This window comes from Phyllobates terribilis, unplaced genomic scaffold (assembly GCF_046119375.1).
Source record: "Phyllobates terribilis strain yellow unplaced genomic scaffold, ASM4611937v1 Scaffold_4__5_contigs__length_816908805, whole genome shotgun sequence".
In the NCBI taxonomy this organism is placed as follows: domain Eukaryota; kingdom Metazoa; phylum Chordata; class Amphibia; order Anura; family Dendrobatidae; genus Phyllobates; species Phyllobates terribilis.
The window spans coordinates 28,392,202-28,420,159 of record NW_027362764.1 but is presented as its reverse complement, the minus strand read 5'-3'; the positions used below and the strand labels follow the sequence as shown (position 1 = coordinate 28,420,159).

Sequence of the window (27,958 nt, the reverse complement as noted above, 5' to 3'; positions counted from 1 at the left end):
CTGCCCCTATGTACAAGAATATAACTACTATAATACTGCCCCCTATGTACAAGAATATAACTACTATAATACTGCCCTCTATGTACAAGAATATAACTACTATAATACTGCTCCTATGTACAAGAATATAACTACTATAATACTGCTCCTATGTACAAGAATATAACTACTATAATACTGCCCCCTATGTACAAGAATATAACTACTATAATACTGCCCCTATGTACAAGAATATAACTACTATAATACTGCCCCTATGTACAAGAATATAACTACTCTAATACTGCCCCCTATGTACAAGAATATAACTACTATAATACTGCTCCTATGCACAAGAATATAACTACTATAATACTGCCCCTGTGTACAAGAATATAACTACTATAATACTGCCCCCTATGTACAAAAATATAACTACTATAATACTGACCCTATGTACAAGAATATAACTACTATAATACTGCCCCTGTGTACAAGAATATAACTACTATAATACTGCCCTCTCTGTACAAGAATATAACTACTATAATACTGCTCCTATGTACAAGAATATAACTACTATAATACTGCTCCTATGTACAAGAATATAACTACTATAATACTGCCCCTATGTACAAAAATATAACTACTATAATACTGCCCCTATGTACAAGAATATAACTACTATAATACTGCCCCCTATGTACAAGAATATAACTACTATAATACTGCCTCCTATGTACAAGAATATAACTACTATAATACTGCTCCTATGTACAAGAATATAACTACTATAATACTGCCCCCTATGTACAAGAATATAACTACTATAATACTGCCTCCTATGTACAAGAATATAACTACTATAATACTGCCCCTATTTACAGGAATATAACTACTATAATACTGCTCCTATGTACAAGAATATAACTACTATAATACTGCTCCCTATGTACAAGAATATAACTACTATAATACTGCCCCCTATGTACAAGAATATAACTACTATAACACTGCTCCTACGTACAAGAATATAACTACTATAATACTCCCCCTATGTACAAGAATATAACTACTATAATACTGCTCCTATGTACAAGAATATAACTACTATAATACTCCCCCTATGTACAAGAATATAACTACTATAATACTGCTCCTATGTACAAGAATATAACTACTATAATACTCCCCCTATGTACAAGAATATAACTACTATAATACTGCTCCTATGTACAAGAATATAACTACTATAATACTGCTCCTATGTACAAGAATATAACTACTATAATACTGCTCCTATGTGCAAGAATATAACTACTATAATACTGCTCCTATGTACAAGAATATAACTACTATAATACTCCCCCTATGTACAAGAATATAACTTCTATAATACTGCTCCCTATGTACAAGAATATAACTACTATAATACTGCCCCTATGTACAAGAATATAACTACTATAATACTGCCCCTATGTACAAGAATATAACTACTATAATACTGCCCCTATGTACAAGAATATAACTACTATAATACTGCCCCCTATGTACAAGAATATAACTACTATAATACTGCCCCCTATGTACAAGAATATAACTACTATAATACTGCTACCCTATGTACAGGAATATAACTACTATAATACTGCCCCTATGTACAAGAATATAACTACTATAATACTGCTCCTATGTACAAGAATATAACTACTATAATACTGCTCCTATGTACAAGAATATAACTACTATAATACTGCTCCTATGTACAAGAATATAACTACTATAATACTGCTCCTATGTACAAGAATATAACTACTATAATACTGCCCCTATATACAAGAATATAACTACTATAATACTGCCCTCTATGTACAAGAATATAACTACTATAATACTGCCCCTATGTACAAGAATATAACTACTATAATACTGCCCCTATGTACAAGAATATATCTACTATAATACTGCTCATATGTATAAGAATATAACTATTATAATACTGCAACTATGAACAAGAATATAACTACTATAATACTGCTTCTATATACAAGAATATAACTACTATAATACTGCCCCTATGTACAAGAATATAACTACTATAATACTGCCCCTATGTACAAGAATATATCTACTATAATACTGCTCCTATGTATAAGAATATAACTACTATAATACTGCAACTATGAACAAGTATATAACTACTATAATACTGCCCCCTATGTACAAGAATATAACTACTATAATACTGCCCCCATGTACAAGAATATAACTACTATAACACTGCCCCCTATGTACAAGAATATAACTACTATAATACTGCCCCCTATGTACAAGAATATAACTACTATAATACTGCCCCCTATGTACAAGAATATAACTACTATAATATTGCTCCTATGTACAAGAATATAACTACTATAATACTGCACCCTATGTACAAGAATATAACTACTATAATACTGTCCCCTATGTATAAGAATATAACTACTATAATACTGCCCCTATGTACAAGAATATAACTACTATAATACTGCTCCTGTGTACAAGAATATAACTACTATAATACTTCTCCTATGTACAAGAATATAACTATTATAATACTGCCCCCTATGTACAAGAATATAACTACTATAATACTGTCCCCTATGTATAAGAATATAACTACTATAATACTGCTCCTATGTACAAGAATATAACTACTATAATACTGCCCCTATGTACAGGAATATAACTACTATAATACTGCCCCCTATGTACAAGAATATAACTACTATAATACTGCTCCTATGTACAAGAATATAACTACTATAATACTGCTCCTATGTACAAGAATATAACTACTATAATACTGCCCCTATGTACAAGAATATAACTACTATAATACTGCTCCCTATATACAAGAATATAACTACTATAATACTGCTCCTATGTGCAAGAATATAACTACTATAATACTGCCCCCTATGTACAAGAATATAACTACTATAATACTGCCCCTATGTACAAGAATATAACTACCATAATACTGCTCCCTATGTACAAGAATATAATTACTATAATACTGCCCCTATGTACAAGAATATAACTACTATAATACTGCCCCTATGCACAAGAATATAACTACTATAATACTGCCTCCTATGTACAAGAATATAACTACTATAATACTGCCCCCTATGTACAAGAATATAACTACTATAATACTCCCCCTATGTACAAGAATATAACTACTATAATACTGCCCCTATGCACAAGAATATAACTACTATAATACTGCCCCTATGTACAAGAATATAACTACTATAATACTGCCCCCTATGTACAAGAATATAACTACTATAATACTGCCCCCTATGTACAAGAATATAACTACTATAATACTGCCCCCTATGTACAAGAATATAACTACTATAATACTGCCCCTATGTACAAGAATATAACTACCATAATACTGCTCCCTATGTACAAGAATATAATTACTATAATACTGCCCCTATGTACAAGAATATAACTACTATAATACTGCCCCTATGCACAAGAATATAACTACTATAATACTGCCTCCTATGTACAAGAATATAACTACTATAATACTGCCCCCTATGTACAAGAATATAACTACTATAATACTCCCCCTATGTACAAGAATATAACTACTATAATACTGCCCCTATGCACAAGAATATAACTACTATAATACTGCCTCCTATGTACAAGAATATAACTACTATAATACTGCCCCCTATGTACAAGAATATAACTACTATAATATTGCTCCTATGTACAAGAATATAACTACTATAATACTGCCCCTATGTACAAGAATATAACTACTATAATACTGCCCCTATGTAGAAGAATATAACTACTATAATACTGCCCCCTATATACATGTAGCTTATCCCAGAAGCCTTACATGACTCCATAGCACTTGTGGGCACACATGATCCCGTACACTGCATGCAGTGATTAGTGGGGCCACGCCGGCTCCTATAACACGTGTCGTGTGCGCGGTACGTGTCCGCTGTGACTCTTGAATAATGTGAGAACATGACTGGGCTCTAAAATTAATCTGAAGCGCTTCCTTCCCGGGGATCCTGTTTCCTGCTGGATGGGGGAAGAACATCACATAATAAATGATTCGTGCGGCCCGTGATCTCAACAAATCTGGGAATTGACTATTCCTCTCTGGAGGAGGGCGGCGTCCGCCTGCTGGAATAATACGGCCACATGGCCGCCAGTAGTTGTCATCCAGTTTGACACGGTAGCTTTTCCTGTCTAAATATAGAGCAGAAGGACATCAGACTCCCCAAGCCAGCACCCCTCTCCAGCCCCCATAATGATTACCGGAGCTTGTGGGAGCAGTCAGCACCGGGGTACAGGGCACGGCCCAATCAGATTTAGGGTTTAGAGGTGAAGCTCTTGGACTCCAATGCAAAATCACCAGCAGGTCCTCAGCTATCATTGGCCCGAGCACCATTGTGCTTCTGATATGGGCCCTTTAGGCTCCAGAGAGCAGATGAGACTGCAACCCACGACCCGTAACTAAAAGTGCCAGATGTTATAGTGCTCAGATACCAGTGCCATAGGTGGGGCAAGGAAAAAGTACCTACAGTTCTAAATAATAATGCTATATAGTGTTTCCAAAACCCTACCTGGTAATATTAACCATACAACATCCAACAGTGTCACAAAGGAAATACCGCCATAGAGTGTCGATATGCTTCCGCTATACAGTGTTCATATGATACTGCCATAGAGTGCCCTAGGATATCGTCATACAATGCTCATATAATACCACCATACAGTGCTCATGATACCACCATACAGTGCCCATATGCATATGCTATCGCTATACAGTGCTCATATGATACTGCCATAGAGTGCCCATATAATACCACCATATTGTGCTCATATACCACCATACAGTGCCCATATGCTATCACTACAGTGCTCATATAATACTGCCATACAGTCCCCTAGGATACCGTCATACAGTGCTCATACAATACCACCATACAGTGCCCTAGGATACCGTCATACAGTGCTCATATAATACCACCATACAGTGCTCATATGATATTGCCATACAGTGCTCATCACACTGCCATACAGTCCCCTAGGATACCGTCATACAGTGCTCATACAATACCACCATACAGTGCCCTAGGATACCGTCATACAGTGCTCATATAATACCACCATACCATGCTCATATACCACCATACAGTGCCCATATGCTATCGCTATACAGTGCTCATATAATACTGCCATACAGTCCCCTAGGATACCGTCATACAGTGCTCATATAATACCAAACAGTGCCCATATGCTATCGCTATACAGTGCTCATATAATACTGCCATGCAGTACCCTAGGATACCACCACACAGTACTCACTTCTGTTGCTCCGGCTGGAGGGCAGCGATGTTGGGGGACGTCATCTCCATGAGTTCCCGGGCAAATCCCTATGAAGGGATATAGAGAGGACGTTGGAGAGATTATACCGCGACTGCAGCAGCAGGTGAGATATTATTTACCTCGCCATTTTCTGGTGGGTCACCGTTGCCGAACGTGCTCGTAACTACCAGAACCAGCGTCTCGTGCACCAGGTCCACCGTGTCGTACTGATCCATACAGATGACCTACACAGGACAGACGACAAAGGACTGGAGGTGTAATCCAGCTACAAGGAGCCCGAGCAACCCCATCACCCTCCACCGCCGGAATCAGACTACCACCGAGGTAAGAGACTGTTGCATAATTCCACCGTGCGTCCCCTTTAAGTTCCCCGTTCTCTTTAGGCCCTCAACTAGGGATGAGCGAGTAGCTTTGCCAGACCATGGACCAGTGGCCACTTCATAAGTCGGTGGCCACAGGACAAGCCCTACTTACCGTCTGCTATCTGCAGAATCCTGGCACCTCTTCTGATTTGTAGGCCAAGCAAGACGTCATTGCACTGAGCCTACAAATCAGAGGAAGTGGCAGGAATAACGCAGGTAGCAGGGAGTTCACTGTCTGGTGGCCACTGGACCGTGGTCCTGCTTATCAAGTTCCTCATCTCTACTGTAAACCCAAAAATACACACTGGGACCTTCTTACTCAAGTTACCATGTCCTAGTGCTCAACAACTATCTTCTCACCTTGGGATCAAAGGCATACGTGAAGATGTTACATAGTTTCTGAGCATAGGTCTCCGAGCGGCCGGTCTCGGTGGCATAGAGGATGGTGGCCTTTACCCTTCGAGCCATGGCCTGACCCATCAGTTTAGCGGAAAACTTCACAGCACTATGGGGAGGAAGGAGAATATCTCGATACCTTTTGGGATATTTGCTCCAACATATAGCACGATGGTGGTGGTGGAGGGTTCCTTCAGGACGGGATAACCCATTATTCCCACAACGGTAGATAAAATGCACATGTTGAGCTCAAGCACAATCTTTGTCACTTACTTTGCTACCTCCTTGAAGGTTCTCTTTCTGGTGATGGTGCTCTGAGATCCCTTCCAGATGTGGTGCTTCCAGGGGTCAGCCTAAAATATTAAGATAGTCATTGGTTGGATGGTCATACATGGCGTTACATTTTACGTTCCTACATTTGGTCCATGTATGGTCCAATATCACCATCAGATAATTTCCTGGTGATGGCACCTGGGCTGAGAGGGTCTGAAAATAAAGAAACGTCTCACCAACCATTGATGCAAGATACTCGACTAGGTACGGTCAACTTGATTACTCAAAGGACGTAAATCACAACAGACATTGAGGGACCAAAAGATGGAAAATAGTGCTGGAGAAGTCATGGAGAAACATGGAAACTCCGACCGTGGAGGTAGAAGACGAGACCATAGAGAATTGACAGGTACCTGGTATAGAAAGGACGGAGAAAGGTGGTAATTGACCATCTCTTGGTGGAATACCGGGGTCAGACTGGCAGACATCGGTGGCACAATCCAGACCCAGTCAGCTGGGCAACCTCCTCGTAGGCGGGTCTCATGTTCCATGTGTTTCATGAAGGACTCTGTGGCTGCGTGGTGGTCCACGATGGTGACCTTATCATTCTGAAACAGACATGACACCAGAACATAATGACAAAAGACCAGGTGACCACCATGGACTACACATGGTCAGGTCACACAGGAGAGTACCCCTCTGTGCAGCACAGACGTGGGGTTACCTGGTAGCTATGAAGGACTGCGATGTTAATCTCCAGAGCTGCCCGGTCCTTCCACAGGGATGAGGTTTTCTTGGTGTCCAGTCCGAGTTTCTTGGCCACGTCCTGTGAAGATTGTCGATGGTCTGAATCAATCCGGTAACGCACCACTAAGCAAATGTACATTCTAAAACTGTACACAACATTTCTGACTTGTGTCGGCTCATGTGAATTTTTTTCCCTGCTCTTCATTTTATGCATCCTAATAATTGTATGAGCCTTTATAGCAGCTGCCTGACATTGGAGTTTGCAGTTCAGCTTTTAGTTCATTTTTCATGTTTTTTTCCCCATCTCAGTTTTTCACTAAAGCAGGAAACTCTACAATGAGAGCAGGGAATGGAAGGCAGAGGGTCTAGGGGGTCTACCAGGGCAGATGGGCGAGCACCACTACGGCACTGACAGTGAGAAGGAAACGCGCAGTCCTATTCTCTGCACTCACCTCAGTTATATTGTATCGATAGGAGTCGCACAGGTTCCGCATCCCAATCTCGGTGCTCATGTACCAGCCATTAAATGGCACCGCAGGGAACTCCAGCCCCCCGATCTCCAGGAGCAAGCTGCTCACGGCAGGCAACGCGTACCACTTCAATCCCAATTCTGAAAACCACTCGTAGCTGGAAATCAAAAGACGAAAAGACAAAAAACGTTAATTTAACACTTGGATGTGATGAATCGTCGCATTCTAGGGACAGTGACCAAAAAAAACCCAATAGATCATCAGGAACTATCAGACAAGAGACAGGGGTGACAGAAAGAAAACAACTGGTGGTCTAGAGAAGTAATGGGTTAATGGGGACATCCGGGGTGGTCTACGATAATGAAGTGGTTAATGGTGACATCCCTGGTGGTCTAGAGTGGTGAAGTGAATAATGGTCACATCCTTGGAGGTCTAGGGTAGTGAAGTGGTGAAAAGTGACATCCCTGGTGATCTAGAGTGGGGAAGTTATTAATGATGACATCCCTGGTGGTCTAGAGTGGGGAAGTTATTAATGATGACATCCCTGGTGGTCTAGAGTGGTGAATAGTGACATCCCTGGTGGGCTAGAGTGGTGTAGTGGATAATGGTCACATCCCTGGAGGTCTAGGGTAGTGAAATGGTTAATGGTGACATCTCTGGTGTTTTAGAGTGGACAAGTGGTGAAGCATTTATGGTGCTGTAAGGCAGTGCATGGATTTAAAGGGGTTTTCCACTTCTGATAAAATCATGGTTAGATATATTTCAATACACAGACATAGAAGGGGGCTGGCTTAGCTATTAGAATGGTGATCATCCAGCCCCCTTCACACACAGCACTAATGACCTGCCGACCCCGGTAAAGCTGAATATTGGGAAACCTTTGACAATACTCATAATCAGTACGTTTTTTAGAGTCCTATTCAGAACATATCTAACAGTATTATTAGCTAGTGGACAGTCCCTTTACATCCCTGGTGGTCTAGAGGTATCAGATGCTCAGAAATCACTATATCTGGGGGGTCTGGGATATAACTGCTAGAATTCAGCCGTCCTGAGCATTTCTGGTGGAAACGCCCGACATCTTCTACATTAGGACTCCTGTGAATCCACAGATGTTACCACATAAGAAAGCAATGCCTTACTTTGGGTGTCTGAGGGGCACCTCTAAGACAAGTTCAGGTGGAATTTCGAAGATTTTTGGGTCATCTCCATTGGCTTGTAAGAGAAGAGGCAACACGTCAAATCGGCCACCTTTTGGTTTCCAGCCCAGCTGGACACATAACTGTAGGGTGGAAAGTGCTGGTTAACGCATTTGACGATCATTTATCATTGAAAGGAGAACTACAAAGAGACACATAAGCAGAACACACAGGGGGAGAATTAAGGAGTTCAGCACTGGAGTAAAATCGCACCTCGGTCAACTCCACATTCATCGGATCTCCCACCACAGCCTCGTCCTCCTGTCTGTATCCCGCGTAGCGGATTAACTGGCTGTTCCAGATCCTGAAATCTGACGCCCCATCTTTCCTCTGGGGGAAGATGGTGATCGCCGACCTGTGCACAGAAAAAAAACATGAAAAACCCATAAAAGTGACGGCTACCAAGATGCCCGATATGGAGGGGAGAGGGCAAGTTGTAGACTCAGGAAATGGTGAATGCGAGTGAAACGCCTCCGTCAGCCATTATCAAGGGAAACTTAAAGGGGTCGTCCAGTTTCATATATAATATTTAAAGAGGAGTTCCCAGTTAAGAAAATCCATTGTCATACACCCCCGTTAGGGAATTCTGGGTTAATACAGAAGATAGTCCTCTGTTCTCCTCTGTTCAGGATCCTCCAATTTTAGTAATCTTGTAATACTTAATGTCTCCTGCGGGGGAGCTGTAGGGAGACTCCACAGTTACGGACAGGTTTCTCCACAAATTGCTTCATCAGGGGGACACTTTGTATCGTAATCATCTTATGGTCAAGGGACTACGTTGACAACCCCTTTAACTTCTACGTATGGTGGGCTCCAGGGCTGCTCTGAAGACCCCCCTCAGAGGCTACTATGAATACAATATACCTGATGTTGCCTTTGTTGGTGGAGTATTTGATATGGTTGCAGATGTAGGTGAACATCTCGTGGGTGGTCCTGCAGTCTCTGGCGTCAAACACCTGCAGAGATACAAAGTATCCACAGCTCATAATGCTTAGATCCACAACGATCCACATTAGGCTCCCCCCGGACTGGGCGTACCTGGAGCTTGGACCACTGTATCCTGCCCACGCACCGCGCGGCGTTTCTCCAAGCCTGCTTGGCGCCGAAGATCAACTCCGTCTCCTTGAGCTGATAGGTTCCTGTGGCGAGGACCTCCTGCTCCACCTCCTTCACTCGCTCCATGTGAGACTTCGACTGAGACCTAAGACGGATACAAAACGTGTTGTAGGTTATTGGGCGACTTCTATTTTTGTAAATTTGTCCTTGTGTAAAATGTGCGTCAGGGTGTCGGGGGTCTTCCCTTAGGTGGAGGGGTGACTGTTGCAGAATCAGTGAAGAAGCAACAATGGGAGGAGAAAATCAGTTTCAATGAAAAAAAAAAAAAAGTGTTCATCCTGAGCCTCCTGGTGCAGTCGCTCACCTTTTGATGGAGGTGTAGTACTGGTTGATGAAGTCTTTGGCCTTAGGTAGAAGTTCCTCTGTGGATTTTGCTTCTCGCGGTTGGGGACAGGACATCTGGGGTGGGAACATGACGGAGCCCAAGCAGCGAGCCTTTGTGCAGGCCACGTCCTGCATGCAAGATATAATGGCTGTTACCAGATCCTGCTGACGGACATTGGAAACAGCAGCATAGCGCCGCCCTGCAGTCAGACATGAGCTATAACAGCACAGCTCTAACTGGATCTCATCTAAGCTCCCACAATCCACCGTGCAAGAAAGCAGCAGAGTTCAGCTCTAGAGGTGAAACCAGAGGAAAACTGCAAAGAAAAAACTAAATGATTTTCTGACCATGATCAGCAGAGAACCCAATGACTGGGAGATCTCTAAGTTAGGAACATGGATGATGTAACCTGGCATCTTACCACTAGGTGGTGATGGTAAGTCACTGCTGTATATTATGTGTTACCACACTGGCTTCCCATAGGAGCGCTGCATGAATAGCAATTCCATAAACAGTCCCGTTATCAGAACTAGCTGGAAGCAGGAGCAATAGAGTAAGAAAAAGAAAAAGGAGAGTCTAATATATATATAAAATATCTGTATCCAGAGTATGTAGCCATTCCTGTACCTGCTCGGCCTGCACATTCAGTATGTCGTAGGACAGGGTCCGGTTCTCCCAGTTCTTGATGCGAAGACATTTTTGGTTCTGACCTCCGTTAGCAGGACTGTAAGGGGAGAACAGGATCAGTAATGTAATGTGTGTACACAGTGACTGCACCAGCAGAATAGTGAGTGCAGCTCTGGAGTATAATACAGGATGTAACTCAGGATCAGTAATGTAATGTATGTACACAGTGACTGCACCAGCAGAAGAGTGAGCGCAGCTCTGGAGTATAATACAGGATGTAACTCAGGATCAGTAATGTAATGTATGTACACAGTGACTGCACCAGCAGAATAGTGAGTGTAGCTCTGGAGTATAATACAGGATGTAACTCAGGATCAGTAATGTAATGTATGTACACAGTGACTGCACCAGCAGAATAGTGAGTGCAGCTCTGGAGGATAATACAGGATGTAACTCAGGATCAGTAATGTAATGTATGTACACAGTGACTGCACCAGCAGAATAGTGAGTGCAGCTCTGGAGTATAATACAGGATGTAACTCAGGATCAGTAATGTATGTACAGAGTGACTGCACCAGCAGAATAGTGAGTGCAGCTCTGGGGTATAATACAGGATGTAACTCAGGATCAGTAATGTAATGTATGTACACAGTGACTGCACCAGCAGAATAGTGAGTGCAGCTCTGGGGTATAATACATGATGTAACTCAGGATCAGTAATGTAATGTATGTACACAGTGACTGTACCAGCAGAATAGCGAGTGCAGCTCTGGAGTATAATACAGGAGGTAACTCAGGATCAGTAATGTAATGTATGTACACAGTGACTACACCAGCAGAATAGTGAGTGCAGCTCTGGAGTATAATACAGGATGTAACTCAGGATCAGTAATATAATGTATGTACACAGTGACTGCGCCAGCAGAATAGTGAGTGCAGCTCTGGAGTATAATACAGGATGTAACTCAGGATCAGTACTGTAATGTATGTACACAGTGACTGCACCAGCAGAATAGAGAGTGCAGCTCTGGAGGATAATACAGGATGTAACTCAGGATCAGTTATGTAATGTGTGTACACAGTGACTGCACCAGCAGAATAGTGAGTGCAGCTCTGGAGTATAATACAGGATGTAACTCAGGATCAGTAATGTAATGTAATCTACACAGTGACTGCACCAGCAGAATAGTGAGTGCAGCTCTGGAGTATAACACACGATGTAACTCAGGATCAGTAATGTAATGTATGTACACAGTGACTGCACCAGCAGAATAGTGAGTGCAGCTCTGGAGTATAATACAGGAGGTAACTCAGGATCAGTAATGTAATGTATGTACACAGTGACTGCACCAGCAGAATAGTGAGTGCAGCTCTGGGGTATAATACAGGAGGTAACTCAGGATCAGTAATGTAATGTATGTACACAGTGACTGCACCAGCAGAATAGTGAGTGCAGCTCTGGAGTATAATACAGGATGAAACTCAGGAACAGTAATGTAATGTATGTACACAGTGACTCCACCAGCAGAATAATGAGTGCAGCTCTGGAGTATAATACAGGATGTAACTCAGGATCAGTAATGTAATGTATGTACACAGTGACTGCACCAGCAGAATAGTGAGTGCAGCTCTGGAGTATAATACAGGAGGTAACGCAGGATCAGTAATATAATGTATGTACACAGGGACTGCACCAGCAGAATAGTGAGTGCAGCTCTGGAGTATAATACAGGATGTAACTCAGGATCAGTAATGTAATGTATGTACACAGTGACTGCACCAGCAGAATAGTGAGTGCAGCTCTGGAGTATAATACAGGATGTAACTCAGGATCAGTAATGTAATGTATGTACACAGTGACTGCACCAGCAGAATAGTGAGTGCAGCTCTGGAGTATAATACAGGATGTAATTCAGGATCAGTACTGTAATGTATGTACACAGTGACTGCACCAGCAGAATAGTGAGTGCAGCTCTGGAGTATAATACAGGATGTAACTCAGGATCAGTAATGTAATGTATGTACACAGTGACTGCACCAGCAGAATAGTGAGTGCAGCTCTGGAGTATAATACAGGATGTAACTCAGGATCAGTAATGTAATGTATGTACACAGTGACTGCACCAGCAGAATAGTGAGTGCAGCTCTGGAGTATAATACAGGATGTAACTTAGGATCAGTAATGTAATGTATGTACACAGTGACTCCACTAGCAGAATAGTGAGTGCAGCTCTGGAGTATAATACAGGATGTAACTCAGGATCAGTAATGTAATGTATGTACACAGTGACTGCACCAGCAGAATAGTGAGTGCAGCTCTGGAGTATAATACAGGATGTAACTCAGGATCAGTAATGTAATGTATGTACACAGTGACTGCACCAGCAGAATAGTGAGTGCAGCTCTGGAGTATAATACAGGAGGTAACTCAGGATCAGTAATGTAATGTATGTACACAGTGACTGCACCAGCAGAATAGTGAGTGCTGCTCTGGAGTATAATGCATGAGGTAACTCAGGATCAGTAATGTAATGTATGTACACAGTGACTGCACCAGCAGAATAGTGAGTGCTGCTCTGGAGTATAATGCATGAGGTAACTCAGGATCAGTAATGTAATGTATGTACACAGTGACTACACCAGCAGAATAGTGAGTGCAGCTCTGGAGTATAATACAGGAGGTAACTCAGGATCAGTAATGTAATGTATGTACACAGTGACTGCACCAGCAGAATAGTGAGTGCTGCTCTGGAGTATAATGCATGAGGTAACTCAGGATCAGTAATGTAATGTATGTACACAGTGACTACACCAGCAGAATAGTGAGTGCAGCTCTGGAGAATAATACAGGATGTAACTCAGGATCTGTAATGTAATGTATGTACACAGTGACTACACCAGCAGAATAGTGAGTGCAGCTCTGGAGTATAATACAGGATGTAACTCAGGATCAGTAATGTAATGTATGTACACAGTGACTGCACCAGCAGAATAGTGAGTGCTGCTCTGGGGTATAATACAGGATGTAACTCAGGATCAGTAATGTAATGTATGTACACAGTGACTGCACCAGCAGAATAGTGAGTGCAGCTCTGGAGTATAATACAGGATGTAACTCAGGATCAGTAATGTAATGTATGTACACAGTGACTGCACCAGCAGAATAGTGAGTGCAGCTCTGGAGTATAATACAGAAGGTAACTCAGGATCAGTAATGTAATGTATGTACACAGTGACTGCACCAGCAGAATAGTGAGTGCTGCTCTGGAGTATAATGCATGAGGTAACTCAGGATCAGTAATGTAATGTATGTACACAGTGACTGCACCAGCAGAATAGTGAGTGCAGCTCTGGAGTATAATATAGGAGGTAACTCAGGATCAGCAATGTAATGTATGTACACAGTGACTGCACCAGGAGAATAGTGAGTGCAGCTCTGAAGTATAATACAGGATGTAACTCAGGATCAGTAATGTAATGTATGTACACAGTGACAGCACCAGCAGAATAGTGAGTGCAGCTCTGGAGTATAATACAGGATGTAACTCAGGATCAGTAATGTAATGTATGTACACAGTGACTGCACCAGCAGAATAGTGAGTGCAGCTCTGGAGTATAATACAGGAGGTAACTCAGGATCAGTAATGTAATGTATGTACACAGTGACTGCACCAGCAGAATAGTGAGTGCAGCTCTGGAGTATAATACAGGATGTAACTCAGGATCAGTAATGTAATGTATGTACACAGTGACTGCACCAGCAGAATAGTGAGTGCAGCTCTGGAGTATAATATAGGAGGTAACTCAGGATCAGCAATGTAATGTATGTACACAGTGACTGCACCAGCAGAATAGTGAGTGCAGCTCTGGAGTATAATATAGGAGGTAACTCAGGATCAGTAATGTAATGTATGTACACAGTGACTGCACCAGCAGAATAATGAGTGCAGCTCTGCAGTATAATACAGGATGTAACTCAGGATCAGTAGTGTAATGTATGTACACAGTGACTGCACCAGCAGAATAGTGAGTGCAGCTCTGGAGTATAATACAGGATGTAACTCAGGATCAGTAATATAATGTATGTACACAGTGACTGCACCAGCAGAATAGTGAGTGCAGCTCTGGAGTATAATACAGGATGTAACTCAGGATCAGTAATGTAATGTATGTACACAGTGACTCCACCAGCAGAATAGTGAGTGCAGCTCTGCAGTATAATACAGGATGCAACTCAGGATCAGTAGTGTAATGTATGTACACAGTGACTGCACCAGCAGAATAGTGAGTGCAGCTCTGCAGTATAATACAGGATGTAACTCAGGATCAGTAGTGTAATGTATGTACACAGTGACTGCACCAGCAGAATAGTGAGTGCAGCTCTGCAGTATAATACAGGATGTAACTCAGGATCAGTAGTGTAATGTATGTACACAGTGACTGCACCAGCAGAATAGTGAGTGCAGCTCTGGAGTATAATACATGATGTAACTCAGGATCAGTAATGTAATGTATGTACACAGTGACTGCACCAGCAGAATAGTGAGTGCAGCTCTGGAGTATAATACAGGAGGTAACTCAGGATCAGTAGTGTAATGTATGTACACAGTGACTGCACCAGCAGAATAGTGAGTGCAGCCCTGGAGTATAATACAGGATGTAACTCAGGATCAGTAATGTAATGTATGTATACAGTGACTGCATCAGCAGAATAGTGAGTGCAGCTCTGGAGTATAATACAGGATGTAACTCAGGATCAGTAATGTAATGTATGTACACAGTGACTGCACCAGCAGAATAGTGAGTGCAGCTCTGGAGTATAATACAGGATGTAACTCAGGATCAGTAATGTAATGTATGTGCACAGTGACTGCCCCAGCAGAATAGTGAGTGCAGCTCTGGAGTATAATACTGGATGTAACTCAGGATAAGTAATGTAATGTATGTACACAGTGACTGCACCAGTAGAATAGTGACTGCAGCTCTGGAGTATAATACAGGATGTAACTCAGGATCAGTAATGTAATGTATGTACACAGTGACTGCACCAGCAGAATAGTGAGTGCAGCTCTGGAGTATAATACAGGATGTGACTCAGGATCAGTACAGGATCAGTAACGTAATGTATGTACACAGTGACTGCACCAGCAGAATAGTGAGTGCAGCTCTGGAGTATAATACAGGATGTAACTCAGGATCAGTAATGTAATGTATGTACACAGTGAATGCACCAGCAGAATAGTGAGTGCAGCTCTGGAGTATAATACAGGATGTAACTCAGGATCAGTAATGTAATGTATGTACACAGTGACTGCACCAGTAGAATAGTGAGTGCAGCTCTGGAGTATAATACAGGAGGTAACTCAGGATCAGTAATGTAATGTATGTACACAGTGACTGCACCAGCAGAATAGTGAGTGCAGCTCTTGAGTATAATACAGGATGTAACTCAGGATCAGTAATGTAATGTATGTACACAGTGACTGCGCCAGCAGAATAGTGAGTGCAGCTCTGAAGTATAATAAAAGATGTAACTCAGGATCAGTAATGTAATGTATGTACACAGTGACTGCACCAGCAGAATAGTGAGTGCAGCTCTGGAGTATAATACAGGATGTAACTCAGGATCAGTACAGGATCAGTAATGTAATGTATGTACACAGTGACAGCACCAGCAGAATAGTGAGTGCAGCTCTGGGGTATAATACAGGATGTAACTCAGGATCAGTAATGTATATACACAGTGACTACCCAAGCAGAATAGTGAGTGCAGCTCTGGAGTATAATACAGGATGTAACTCAGGATCAGTAATGTAATGTATGTACACAGTGACTGCACCAGCAGAATAGTGAGTGCAGCTCTGGAGTATAATACAGGATGTAACTCAGGATCAGTAATGCATATACACAGTGACTGCACCAGCAGAATAGTGAGTGCAGCTCTGGGGTATAATACAGGATGTAACTCAGGATCAGTAATGTAATGTATGTACACAGTGACTGCACCAGCAGAATAGTGAGTGCAGCTCTGGAGGATAATACAGGAGGTAACTCAGGATCAGTAATGTAATGTATGTACACAGTGACTGCACCTACAGAATAGTGAGTGCAGCTCTGGAGTATAATACAGGATGTAACTCAGGATAAGTACAGGATCAGTAATGTATGTACACAGTGACTGCACCAGCAGAATAGTGAGTGCAGCTCTGGAGTATAATACAGGATGTAACTCAGGATCAGTAATGTAATGTATGTATACAGTGACTGCACCAGCAGAATAGTGAGTGCAGCTCTGGAGTATAATACAGGATGTAACTCAGGATCAGTAATGTAATGTATGTACACAGTGACTGCACCAGCAGAATAGTGAGTGCAGCTCTGGAGTATAATACAGGATGTAACTCAGGATCAGTAATGTAATGTATGTATACAGTGACTGCACCAGCAGAATAGTGAGTGCAGCTCTGGAGTATAATACAGGAGGTAACTCAGGATCAGTAATGTAATGCATGTATATAGTGACTGCACCAGCAGAATAGTGGGTACAGCTCTGGAGTATAATACAGGAGGTAACTCAGGATCAGTAATGTAATGTACGTACACAGTGACTGCACCAGCAGAATAGTGAGTGCAGCTCTGGAGTATAATACAGGATGTATCTCAGGATCAGTAATGTAATATATGTACACAGTGACTGCACCAGCAGAATAGTGAGTGCAGCTCTGGAGTATAATACAGGATGTAACTCAGGATCAGTAATGTAATGTATGCACACAGTGACTGCACCAGCAGAATAGTGAGTGCAGCTCTGGAGTATAATACAGGATGTAACTCAGGATCAGTAATATAATGTATGTACACAGTGACTGCGCCAGCAGAATAGTGAGTGCAGCTCTGAAGTATAATAAAAGATGTAACTCAGGATCAGTAATGTAATGTATGTACACAGTGACTGCACCAGCAGAATAGTGAGTGCAGCTCTGGAGTATAATACAGGATGTAACTCAGGATCAGTACAGGATCAGTAATGTAATGTATGTACACAGTGACAGCACCAGCAGAATAGTGAGTGCAGCTCTGGAATATAATACAGGATGTAACTCAGGATCAGTAATGAAATGTATGTACACAGTGACTGCTCCTGCAGAATAGTGAGTGCAGCTCTGGAGTATAATACAGGATGTAACTCAGGATCAGTAATGTAATGTATGTACACAGTGACTCCACCAGCAGAATAGTGAGTGCAGCTCTGGAGTATAATACAGGATGTAACTCAGGATCAGTAATGTAATGTATGTACACAGTGACTGCGCCAGCAGAATAGTGAGTGCAGCTCTGAAGTATAATAAAAGATGTAACTCAGGATCAGTAATGTAATGTATGTACACAGTGACTGCACCAGCAGAATAGTGAGTGCAGCTCTGGAGTATAATACAGGATGTAACTCAGGATCAGTAATGTATATACACAGTGACTACCCAAGCAGAATAGTGAGTGCAGCTCTGGAGTATAATACAGGATGTAACTCAGGATCAGTAATGAAATGTATGTACACAGTGACTGCTCCTGCAGAATAGTGAGTTCAGCTCTGGAGTATAATACAGGATGTAACTCAGGATCAGTAATGTAATGTATGTACACAGTGACTGCACCAGCAGAATAATGAGTGCAGCTCTGGAGTATAATACAGGATGTAACTCAGGATCAGTAATGTATATACACAGTGACTACCCAAGCAGAATAGTGAGTGCAGCTCTGGAGTATAATACAGGATGTAACTCAGGATCAGTAATGTAATGTATGTACACAGTGACTGCACCAGCAGAATAGTGAGTGCAGCTCTGGAGTATAATACAGGATGTAACTCAGGATCAGTAATGCATATACACAGTGACTGCACCAGCAGAATAGTGAGTGCAGCTCTGGGGTATAATACAGGATGTAACTCAGGATCAGTAATGTAATGTATGTACACAGTGACTGCACCAGCAGAATAGTGAGTGCAGCTCTGGAGGATAATACAGGAGGTAACTCAGGATCAGTAATGTAATGTATGTACACAGTGACTGCACCTACAGAATAGTGAGTGCAGCTCTGGAGTATAATACAGGATGTAACTCAGGATCAGTACAGGATCAGTAATGTATGTACACAGTGACTGCACCAGCAGAATAGTGAGTGCAGCTCTGGAGTATAATACAGGATGTAACTCAGGATCAGTAATGTATGTATGTATACAGTGACTGCACCAGCAGAATAGTGAGTGCAGCTCTGGAGTATAATACAGGATGTAAATCAGGATCAGTAATGTAATGTATGTACACAGTGACTGCACCAGCAGAATAGTGAGTGCAGCTCTGGAGTATAATACAGGATGTAACTCAGGATCAGTAATGTAATGTATGTATACAGTGACTGCACCAGCAGAATAGTGAGTGCAGCTCTGGAGTATAATACAGGATGTAACTCAGGATCAGTAATGTAATGTATGTACACAGTGACTGCACCAGCAGAATAGTGAGTGCAGCTCTGAAGTATAATAAAAGATGTAACTCAGGATCAGTAATGTAATGTATGTACACAGTGACTGCACCAGCAGAATAGTGAGTGCAGCTCTGGAGTATAATACAGGATGTAACTCAGGATCAGTACAGGATCAGTAATGTAATGTATGTACACAGTGACAGCACCAGCAGAATAGTGAGTGCAGCTCTGGAATATAATACAGGATGTAACTCAGGATCAGTAATGAAATGTATGTACACAGTGACTGCTCCTGCAGAATAGTGAGTGCAGCTCTGGAGTATAATACAGGATGTAACTCAGGATCAGTAATGTAATGTATGTACACAGTGACTGCACCAGCAGAATAGTGAGTGCAGCTCTGGAGTATAATACAGGATGTAACTCAGGATCAGTAATGTATATACACAGTGACTACCCAAGCAGAATAGTGAGTGCAGCTCTGGAGTATAATACAGGATGTAACTCAGGATCAGTAATGTAATGTATGTACACAGTGACTGCACCAGCAGAATAGTGAGTGCAGCTCTGGAGTATAATACAGGATGTAACTCAGGATCAGTAATGCATATACACAGTGACTGCACCAGCAGAATAGTGAGTGCAGCTCTGGGGTATAATACAGGATGTAACTCAGGATCAGTAATGTAATGTATGTACACAGTGACTGCACCAGCAGAATAGTGTGTGCAGCTCGGGAGGATAATACAGGAGGTAACTCAGGATCAGTAATGTAATGTATGTACACAGTGACTGCACCTACAGAATAGTGAGTGCAGCTCTGGAGTATAATACAGGATGTAACTCAGGATCAGTACAGGATCAGTAATGTATGTACACAGTGACTGCACCAGCAGAATAGTGAGTGCAGCTCTGGAGTATAATACAGGATGTAACTCAGGATCAGTAATGTAATGTATGTACACAGTGACTGCACCAGCAGAATAGTGAGTGCAGCTCTGGAGTATAATACAGGAGGTAACTCAGGATCAGTAATGTAATGTATGTACACAGTGACTGCACCAGCAGAATAGTGAGTGCAGCTCTGGAGTATAATACAGGAGGTAACTCAGGATCAGTAATGTAATGTATGTACACAGTGACTGCACCAGCAGAATAGTGAGTGCTGCTCTGGAGTATAATGCATGAGGTAACTCAGGATCAGTAATGTAATGTATGTACACAGTGACTGCACCAGCAGAATAGTGAGTGCTGCTCTGGAGTATAATGCATGAGGTAACTCAGGATCAGTAATGTAATGTATGTACACAGTGACTACACCAGCAGAATAGTGAGTGCAGCTCTGGAGTATAATACAGGAGGTAACTCAGGATCAGTAATGTAATGTATGTACACAGTGACTGCACCAGCAGAATAGTGAGTGCTGCTCTGGAGTATAATGCATGAGGTAACTCAGGATCAGTAATGTAATGTATGTACACAGTGACTACACCAGCAGAATAGTGAGTGCAGCTCTGGAGAATAATACAGGATGTAACTCAGGATCTGTAATGTAATGTATGTACACAGTGACTACACCAGCAGAATAGTGAGTGCAGCTCTGGAGTATAATACAGGATGTAACTCAGGATCAGTAATGTAATGTATGTACACAGTGACTGCACCAGCAGAATAGTGAGTGCTGCTCTGGGGTATAATACAGGATGTAACTCAGGATCAGTAATGTAATGTATGTACACAGTGACTGCACCAGCAGAATAGTGAGTGCAGCTCTGGAGTATAATACAGGATGTAACTCAGGATCAGTAATGTAATGTATGTACACAGTGACTGCACCAGCAGAATAGTGAGTGCAGCTCTGGAGTATAATACAGGAGGTAACTCAGGATCAGTAATGTAATGTATGTACACAGTGACTGCACCAGCAGAATAGTGAGTGCTGCTCTGGAGTATAATGCATGAGGTAACTCAGGATCAGTAATGTAATGTATGTACACAGTGACTGCACCAGCAGAATAGTGAGTGCAGCTCTGGAGTATAATATAGGAGGTAACTCAGGATCAGCAATGTAATGTATGTACACAGTGACTGCACCAGGAGAATAGTGAGTGCAGCTCTGAAGTATAATACAGGATGTAACTCAGGATCAGTAATGTAATGTATGTACACAGTGACAGCACCAGCAGAATAGTGAGTGCAGCTCTGGAGTATAATACAGGATGTAACTCAGGATCAGTAATGTAATGTATGTACACAGTGACTGCACCAGCAGAATAGTGAGTGCAGCTCTGGAGTATAATACAGGAGGTAACTCAGGATCAGTAATGTAATGTATGTACACAGTGACTGCACCAGCAGAATAGTGAGTGCAGCTCTGGAGTATAATACAGGAGGTAACTCAGGATCAGTAATGTAATGTATGTACACAGTGACTGCACCAGCAGAATAGTGAGTGCAGCTCTGGAGTATAATACAGGATGTAACTCAGGATCAGTAATGTAATGTATGTACACAGTGACTGCACCAGCAGAATAGTGAGTGCAGCTCTGGAGTATAATATAGGAGGTAACTCAGGATCAGCAATGTAATGTATGTACACAGTGACTGCACCAGCAGAATAGTGAGTGCAGCTCTGGAGTATAATATAGGAGGTAACTCAGGATCAGTAATGTAATGTATGTACACAGTGACTGCACCAGCAGAATAATGAGTGCAGCTCTGCAGTATAATACAGGATGTAACTCAGGATCAGTAGTGTAATGTATGTACACAGTGACTGCACCAGCAGAATAGTGAGTGCAGCTCTGGAGTATAATACAGGATGTAACTCAGGATCAGTAATATAATGTATGTACACAGTGACTGCACCAGCAGAATAGTGAGTGCAGCTCTGGAGTATAATACAGGATGTAACTCAGGATCAGTAATGTAATGTATGTACACAGTGACTCCACCAGCAGAATAGTGAGTGCAGCTCTGCAGTATAATACAGGATGTAACTCAGGATCAGTAGTGTAATGTATGTACACAGTGACTGCACCAGCAGAATAGTGAGTGCAGCTCTGCAGTATAATACAGGATGTAACTCAGGATCAGTAGTGTAATGCATGTACACAGTGACTGCACCAGCAGAATAGTGAGTGCAGCTCTGGAGTATAATACAGGATGTAACTCAGGATCAGTAGTGTAATGTATGTACACAGTGACTGCACCAGCAGAATAGTGAGTGCAGCTCTGGAGTATAATACATGATGTAACTCAGGATCAGTAATGTAATGTATGTACACAGTGACTGCACCAGCAGAATAGTGAGTGCAGCTCTGGAGTATAATACAGGAGGTAACTCAGGATCAGTAGTGTAATGTATGTACACAGTGACTGCACCAGCAGAATAGTGAGTGCAGCCCTGGAGTATAATACAGGATGTAACTCAGGATCAGTAATGTAATGTATGTATACAGTGACTGCATCAGCAGAATAGTGAGTGCAGCTCTGGAGTATAATACAGGATGTAACTCAGGATCAGTAATGTAATGTATGTACACAGTGACTGCACCAGCAGAATAGTGAGTGCAGCTCTGGAGTATAATACAGGATGTAACTCAGGATCAGTAATGTAATGTATGTGCACAGTGACTGCCCCAGCAGAATAGTGAGTGCAGCTCTGGAGTATAATACTGGATGTAACTCAGGATAAGTAATGTAATGTATGTACACAGTGACTGCACCAGTAGAATAGTGACTGCAGCTCTGGAGTATAATACAGGATGTAACTCAGGATCAGTAATGTAATGTATGTACACAGTGACTGCACCAGCAGAATAGTGAGTGCAGCTCTGGAGTATAATACAGGATGTGACTCAGGATCAGTACAGGATCAGTAACGTAATGTATGTACACAGTGACTGCACCAGCAGAATAGTGAGTGCAGCTCTGGAGTATAATACAGGATGTAACTCAGGATCAGTAATGTAATGTATGTACACAGTGAATGCACCAGCAGAATAGTGAGTGCAGCTCTGGAGTATAATACAGGATGTAACTCAGGATCAGTAATGTAATGTATGTACACAGTGACTGCACCAGTAGAATAGTGAGTGCAGCTCTGGAGTATAATACAGGAGGTAACTCAGGATCAGTAATGTAATGTATGTACACAGTGACTGCACCAGCAGAATAGTGAGTGCAGCTCTGGAGTATAATACAGGATGTAACTCAGGATCAGTAATGTAATGTATGTACACAGTGACTGCGCCAGCAGAATAGTGAGTGCAGCTCTGAAGTATAATAAAAGATGTAACTCAGGATCAGTAATGTAATGTATGTACACAGTGACTGCACCAGCAGAATAGTGAGTGCAGCTCTGGAGTATAATACAGGATGTAACTCAGGATCAGTACAGGATCAGTAATGTAATGTATGTACACAGTGACAGCACCAGCAGAATAGTGAGTGCAGCTCTCTCTGGAGTATAATACAGGATGTAACTCAGGATCAGTAATGTATATACACAGTGACTACCCAAGCAGAATAGTGAGTGCAGCTCTGGAGTATAATACAGGATGTAACTCAGGATCAGTAATGTAATGTATGTACACAGTGACTGCACCAGCAGAATAGTGAGTGCAGCTCTGGAGTATAATACAGGATGTAACTCAGGATCAGTAATGCATATACACAGTGACTGCACCAGCAGAATAGTGAGTGCAGCTCTGGGGTATAATACAGGATGTAACTCAGGATCAGTAATGTAATGTATGTACACAGTGACTGCACCAGCAGAATAGTGAGTGCAGCTCTGGAGGATAATACAGGAGGTAACTCAGGATCAGTAATGTAATGTATGTACACAGTGACTGCACCTACAGAATAGTGAGTGCAGCTCTGGAGTATAATACAGGATGTAACTCAGGATAAGTACAGGATCAGTAATGTATGTACACAGTGACTGCACCAGCAGAATAGTGAGTGCAGCTCTGGAGTATAATACAGGATGTAACTCAGGATCAGTAATGTAATGTATGTATACAGTGACTGCACCAGCAGAATAGTGAGTGCAGCTCTGGAGTATAATACAGGATGTAACTCAGGATCAGTAATGTAATGTATGTACACAGTGACTGCACCAGCAGAATAGTGAGTGCAGCTCTGGAGTATAATACAGGATGTAACTCAGGATCAGTAATGTAATGTATGTATACAGTGACTGCACCAGCAGAATAGTGAGTGCAGCTCTGGAGTATAATACAGGAGGTAACTCAGGATCAGTAATGTAATGCATGTATATAGTGACTGCACCAGCAGAATAGTGGGTACAGCTCTGGAGTATAATACAGGAGGTAACTCAGGATCAGTAATGTAATGTACGTACACAGTGACTGCACCAGCAGAATAGTGAGTGCAGCTCTGGAGTATAATACAGGATGTATCTCAGGATCAGTAATGTAATATATGTACACAGTGACTGCACCAGCAGAATAGTGATTGCAGCTCTGGAGTATAATACAGGATGTAACTCAGGATCAGTAATGTAATGTATGCACACAGTGACTGCACCAGCAGAATAGTGAGTGCAGCTCTGGAGTATAATACAGGATGTAACTCAGGATCAGTAATATAATGTATGTACACAGTGACTGCGCCAGCAGAATAGTGAGTGCAGCTCTGAAGTATAATAAAAGATGTAACTCAGGATCAGTAATGTAATGTATGTACACAGTGACTGCACCAGCAGAATAGTGAGTGCAGCTCTGGAGTATAATACAGGATGTAACTCAGGATCAGTACAGGATCAGTAATGTAATGTATGTACACAGTGACAGCACCAGCAGAATAGTGAGTGCAGCTCTGGAATATAATACAGGATGTAACTCAGGATCAGTAATGAAATGTATGTACACAGTGACTGCTCCTGCAGAATAGTGAGTGCAGCTCTGGAGTATAATACAGGATGTAACTCAGGATCAGTAATGTAATGTATGTACACAGTGACTCCACCAGCAGAATAGTGAGTGCAGCTCTGGAGTATAATACAGGATGTAACTCAGGATCAGTAATGTAATGTATGTACACAGTGACTGCGCCAGCAGAATAGTGAGTGCAGCTCTGAAGTATAATAAAAGATGTAACTCAGGATCAGTAATGTAATGTATGTACACAGTGACTGCACCAGCAGAATAGTGAGTGCAGCTCTGGAGTATAATACAGGATGTAACTCAGGATCAGTAATGTATATACACAGTGACTACCCAAGCAGAATAGTGAGTGCAGCTCTGGAGTATAATACAGGATGTAACTCAGGATCAGTAATGAAATGTATGTACACAGTGACTGCTCCTGCAGAATAGTGAGTGCAGCTCTGGAGTATAATACAGGATGTAACTCAGGATCAGTAATGTAATGTATGTACACAGTGACTGCACCAGCAGAATAATGAGTGCAGCTCTGGAGTATAATACAGGATGTAACTCAGGATCAGTAATGTATATACACAGTGACTACCCAAGCAGAATAGTGAGTGCAGCTCTGGAGTATAATACAGGATGTAACTCAGGATCAGTAATGTAATGTATGTACACAGTGACTGCACCAGCAGAATAGTGAGTGCAGCTCTGGAGTATAATACAGGATGTAACTCAGGATCAGTAATGCATATACACAGTGACTGCACCAGCAGAATAGTGAGTGCAGCTCTGGGGTATAATACAGGATGTAACTCAGGATCAGTAATGTAATGTATGTACACAGTGACTGCACCAGCAGAATAGTGAGTGCAGCTCTGGAGGATAATACAGGAGGTAACTCAGGATCAGTAATGTAATGTATGTACACAGTGACTGCACCTACAGAATAGTGAGTGCAGCTCTGGAGTATAATACAGGATGTAACTCAGGATCAGTACAGGATCAGTAATGTATGTACACAGTGACTGCACCAGCAGAATAGTGAGTGCAGCTCTGGAGTATAATACAGGATGTAACTCAGGATCAGTAATGTATGTATACAGTGACTGCACCAGCAGAATAGTGAGTGCAGCTCTGGAGTATAATACAGGATGTAACTCAGGATCAGTAATGTAATGTATGTACACAGTGACTGCACCAGCAGAATAGTGAGTGCAGCTCTGGAGTATAATACAGGATGTAACTCAGGATCAGTAATGTAATGTATGTATACAGTGACTGCACCAGCAGAATAGTGAGTGCAGCTCTGGAGTATAATACAGGATGTAACTCAGGATCAGTAATGTAATGTATGTACACAGTGACTGCACCAGCAGAATAGTGAGTGCAGCTCTGAAGTATAATAAAAGATGTAACTCAGGATCAGTAATGTAATGTATGTACACAGTGACTGCACCAGCAGAATAGTGAGTGCAGCTCTGAAGTATAATACAGGATGTAACTCAGGATCAGTAATGTAATGTATGTACACAGTGACTGCACCAGCAGAATAGTGAGTGCAGCTCTGGAGTATAATACAGGATGTAACTCAGGATCAGTAATGTATATACACAGTGACTACCCAAGCAGAATAGTGAGTGCAGCTCTGGAGTATAATACAGGATGTAACTCAGGATCAGTAATGTAATGTATGTACACAGTGACTGCACCAGCAGAATAGTGAGTGCAGCTCTGGAGTATAATACAGGATGTAACTCAGGATCAGTAATGCATATACACAGTGACTGCACCAGCAGAATAGTGAGTGCAGCTCTGGGGTATAATACAGGATGTAACTCAGGATCAGTAATGTAATGTATGTACACAGTGACTGCACCAGCAGAATAGTGTGTGCAGCTCTGGAGGATAATACAGGAGGTAACTCAGGATCAGTAATGTAATGTATGTACACAGTGACTGCACCTACAGAATAGTGAGTGCAGCTCTGGAGTATAATACAGGATGTAACTCAGGATCAGTACAGGATCAGTAATGTATGTACACAGTGACTGCACCAGCAGAATAGTGAGTGCAGCTCTGGAGTATAATACAGGATGTAACTCAGGATCAGTAATGTAATGTATGTACACAGTGACTGCACCAGCAGAATAGTGAGTGCAGCTCTGGAGTATAATACAGGAGGTAACTCAGGATCAGTAATGTAATGTATGTACACAGTGACTGCACCAGCAGAATAGTGAGTGCAGCTCTGGAGTATAATACAGGAGGTAACTCAGGATCAGTAATGTAATGTATGTACACAGTGACTGCACCAGCAGAATAATGAGTGCAGCTCTGGAGTATAATACAGGAGGTAACTCAGGATCAGTAATGTAATGTATGTATACAGTGACTGCACCAGCAGAATAGTGAGTGCAGCTCTGGAGTATAATACAGGATGTAACTCAGGATCAGTAATGTAATGTATGTACACAGTGACTGCACCAGCAGAATAGTGAGTGCAGCTCTGGAGTATAATACAGGATGTAACTCAGGATCAGTAATGTAATGTATGTATACAGTGACTGCACCAGCAGAATAGTGAGTGCAGCTCTGGAGTATAATACAGGATGTAACTCAGGATCAGTAATGTAATGTATGTATACAGTGACTGCAC

The 27,958-nt window shown here is 41.9% G+C and overlaps 1 protein-coding gene across 5 annotated transcripts in view; it reads right to left on the bottom strand.

Moving 5' to 3' along the window:
• The window catches only part of NOS3 (nitric oxide synthase 3), a 131,227-nt gene that overhangs the window by 54,989 nt on the left and 48,280 nt on the right, over positions 1-27,958 (bottom strand). For all 5 annotated transcript variants that reach the window (XM_073677193.1, XM_073677191.1, XM_073677192.1 and 2 more), the window contains exons 2-14: positions 10,916-11,012; positions 10,268-10,416; positions 9,886-10,048; positions 9,712-9,803; positions 9,061-9,202; positions 8,791-8,930; positions 7,631-7,805; positions 7,156-7,257; positions 6,845-7,039; positions 6,432-6,511; positions 6,123-6,267; positions 5,520-5,624; positions 5,380-5,447 (exon numbers count right to left, since the gene is read on the bottom strand). In XM_073677193.1, coding sequence (XP_073533294.1) covers positions 5,380-5,447; positions 5,520-5,624; positions 6,123-6,267; positions 6,432-6,511; positions 6,845-7,039; positions 7,156-7,257; positions 7,631-7,805; positions 8,791-8,930; positions 9,061-9,202; positions 9,712-9,803; positions 9,886-10,048; positions 10,268-10,416; positions 10,916-11,012 — 1,653 coding nt within the window. The remainder of the gene's footprint in view (positions 1-5,379; positions 5,448-5,519; positions 5,625-6,122; positions 6,268-6,431; positions 6,512-6,844; positions 7,040-7,155; positions 7,258-7,630; positions 7,806-8,790; positions 8,931-9,060; positions 9,203-9,711; positions 9,804-9,885; positions 10,049-10,267; positions 10,417-10,915; positions 11,013-27,958) is intronic.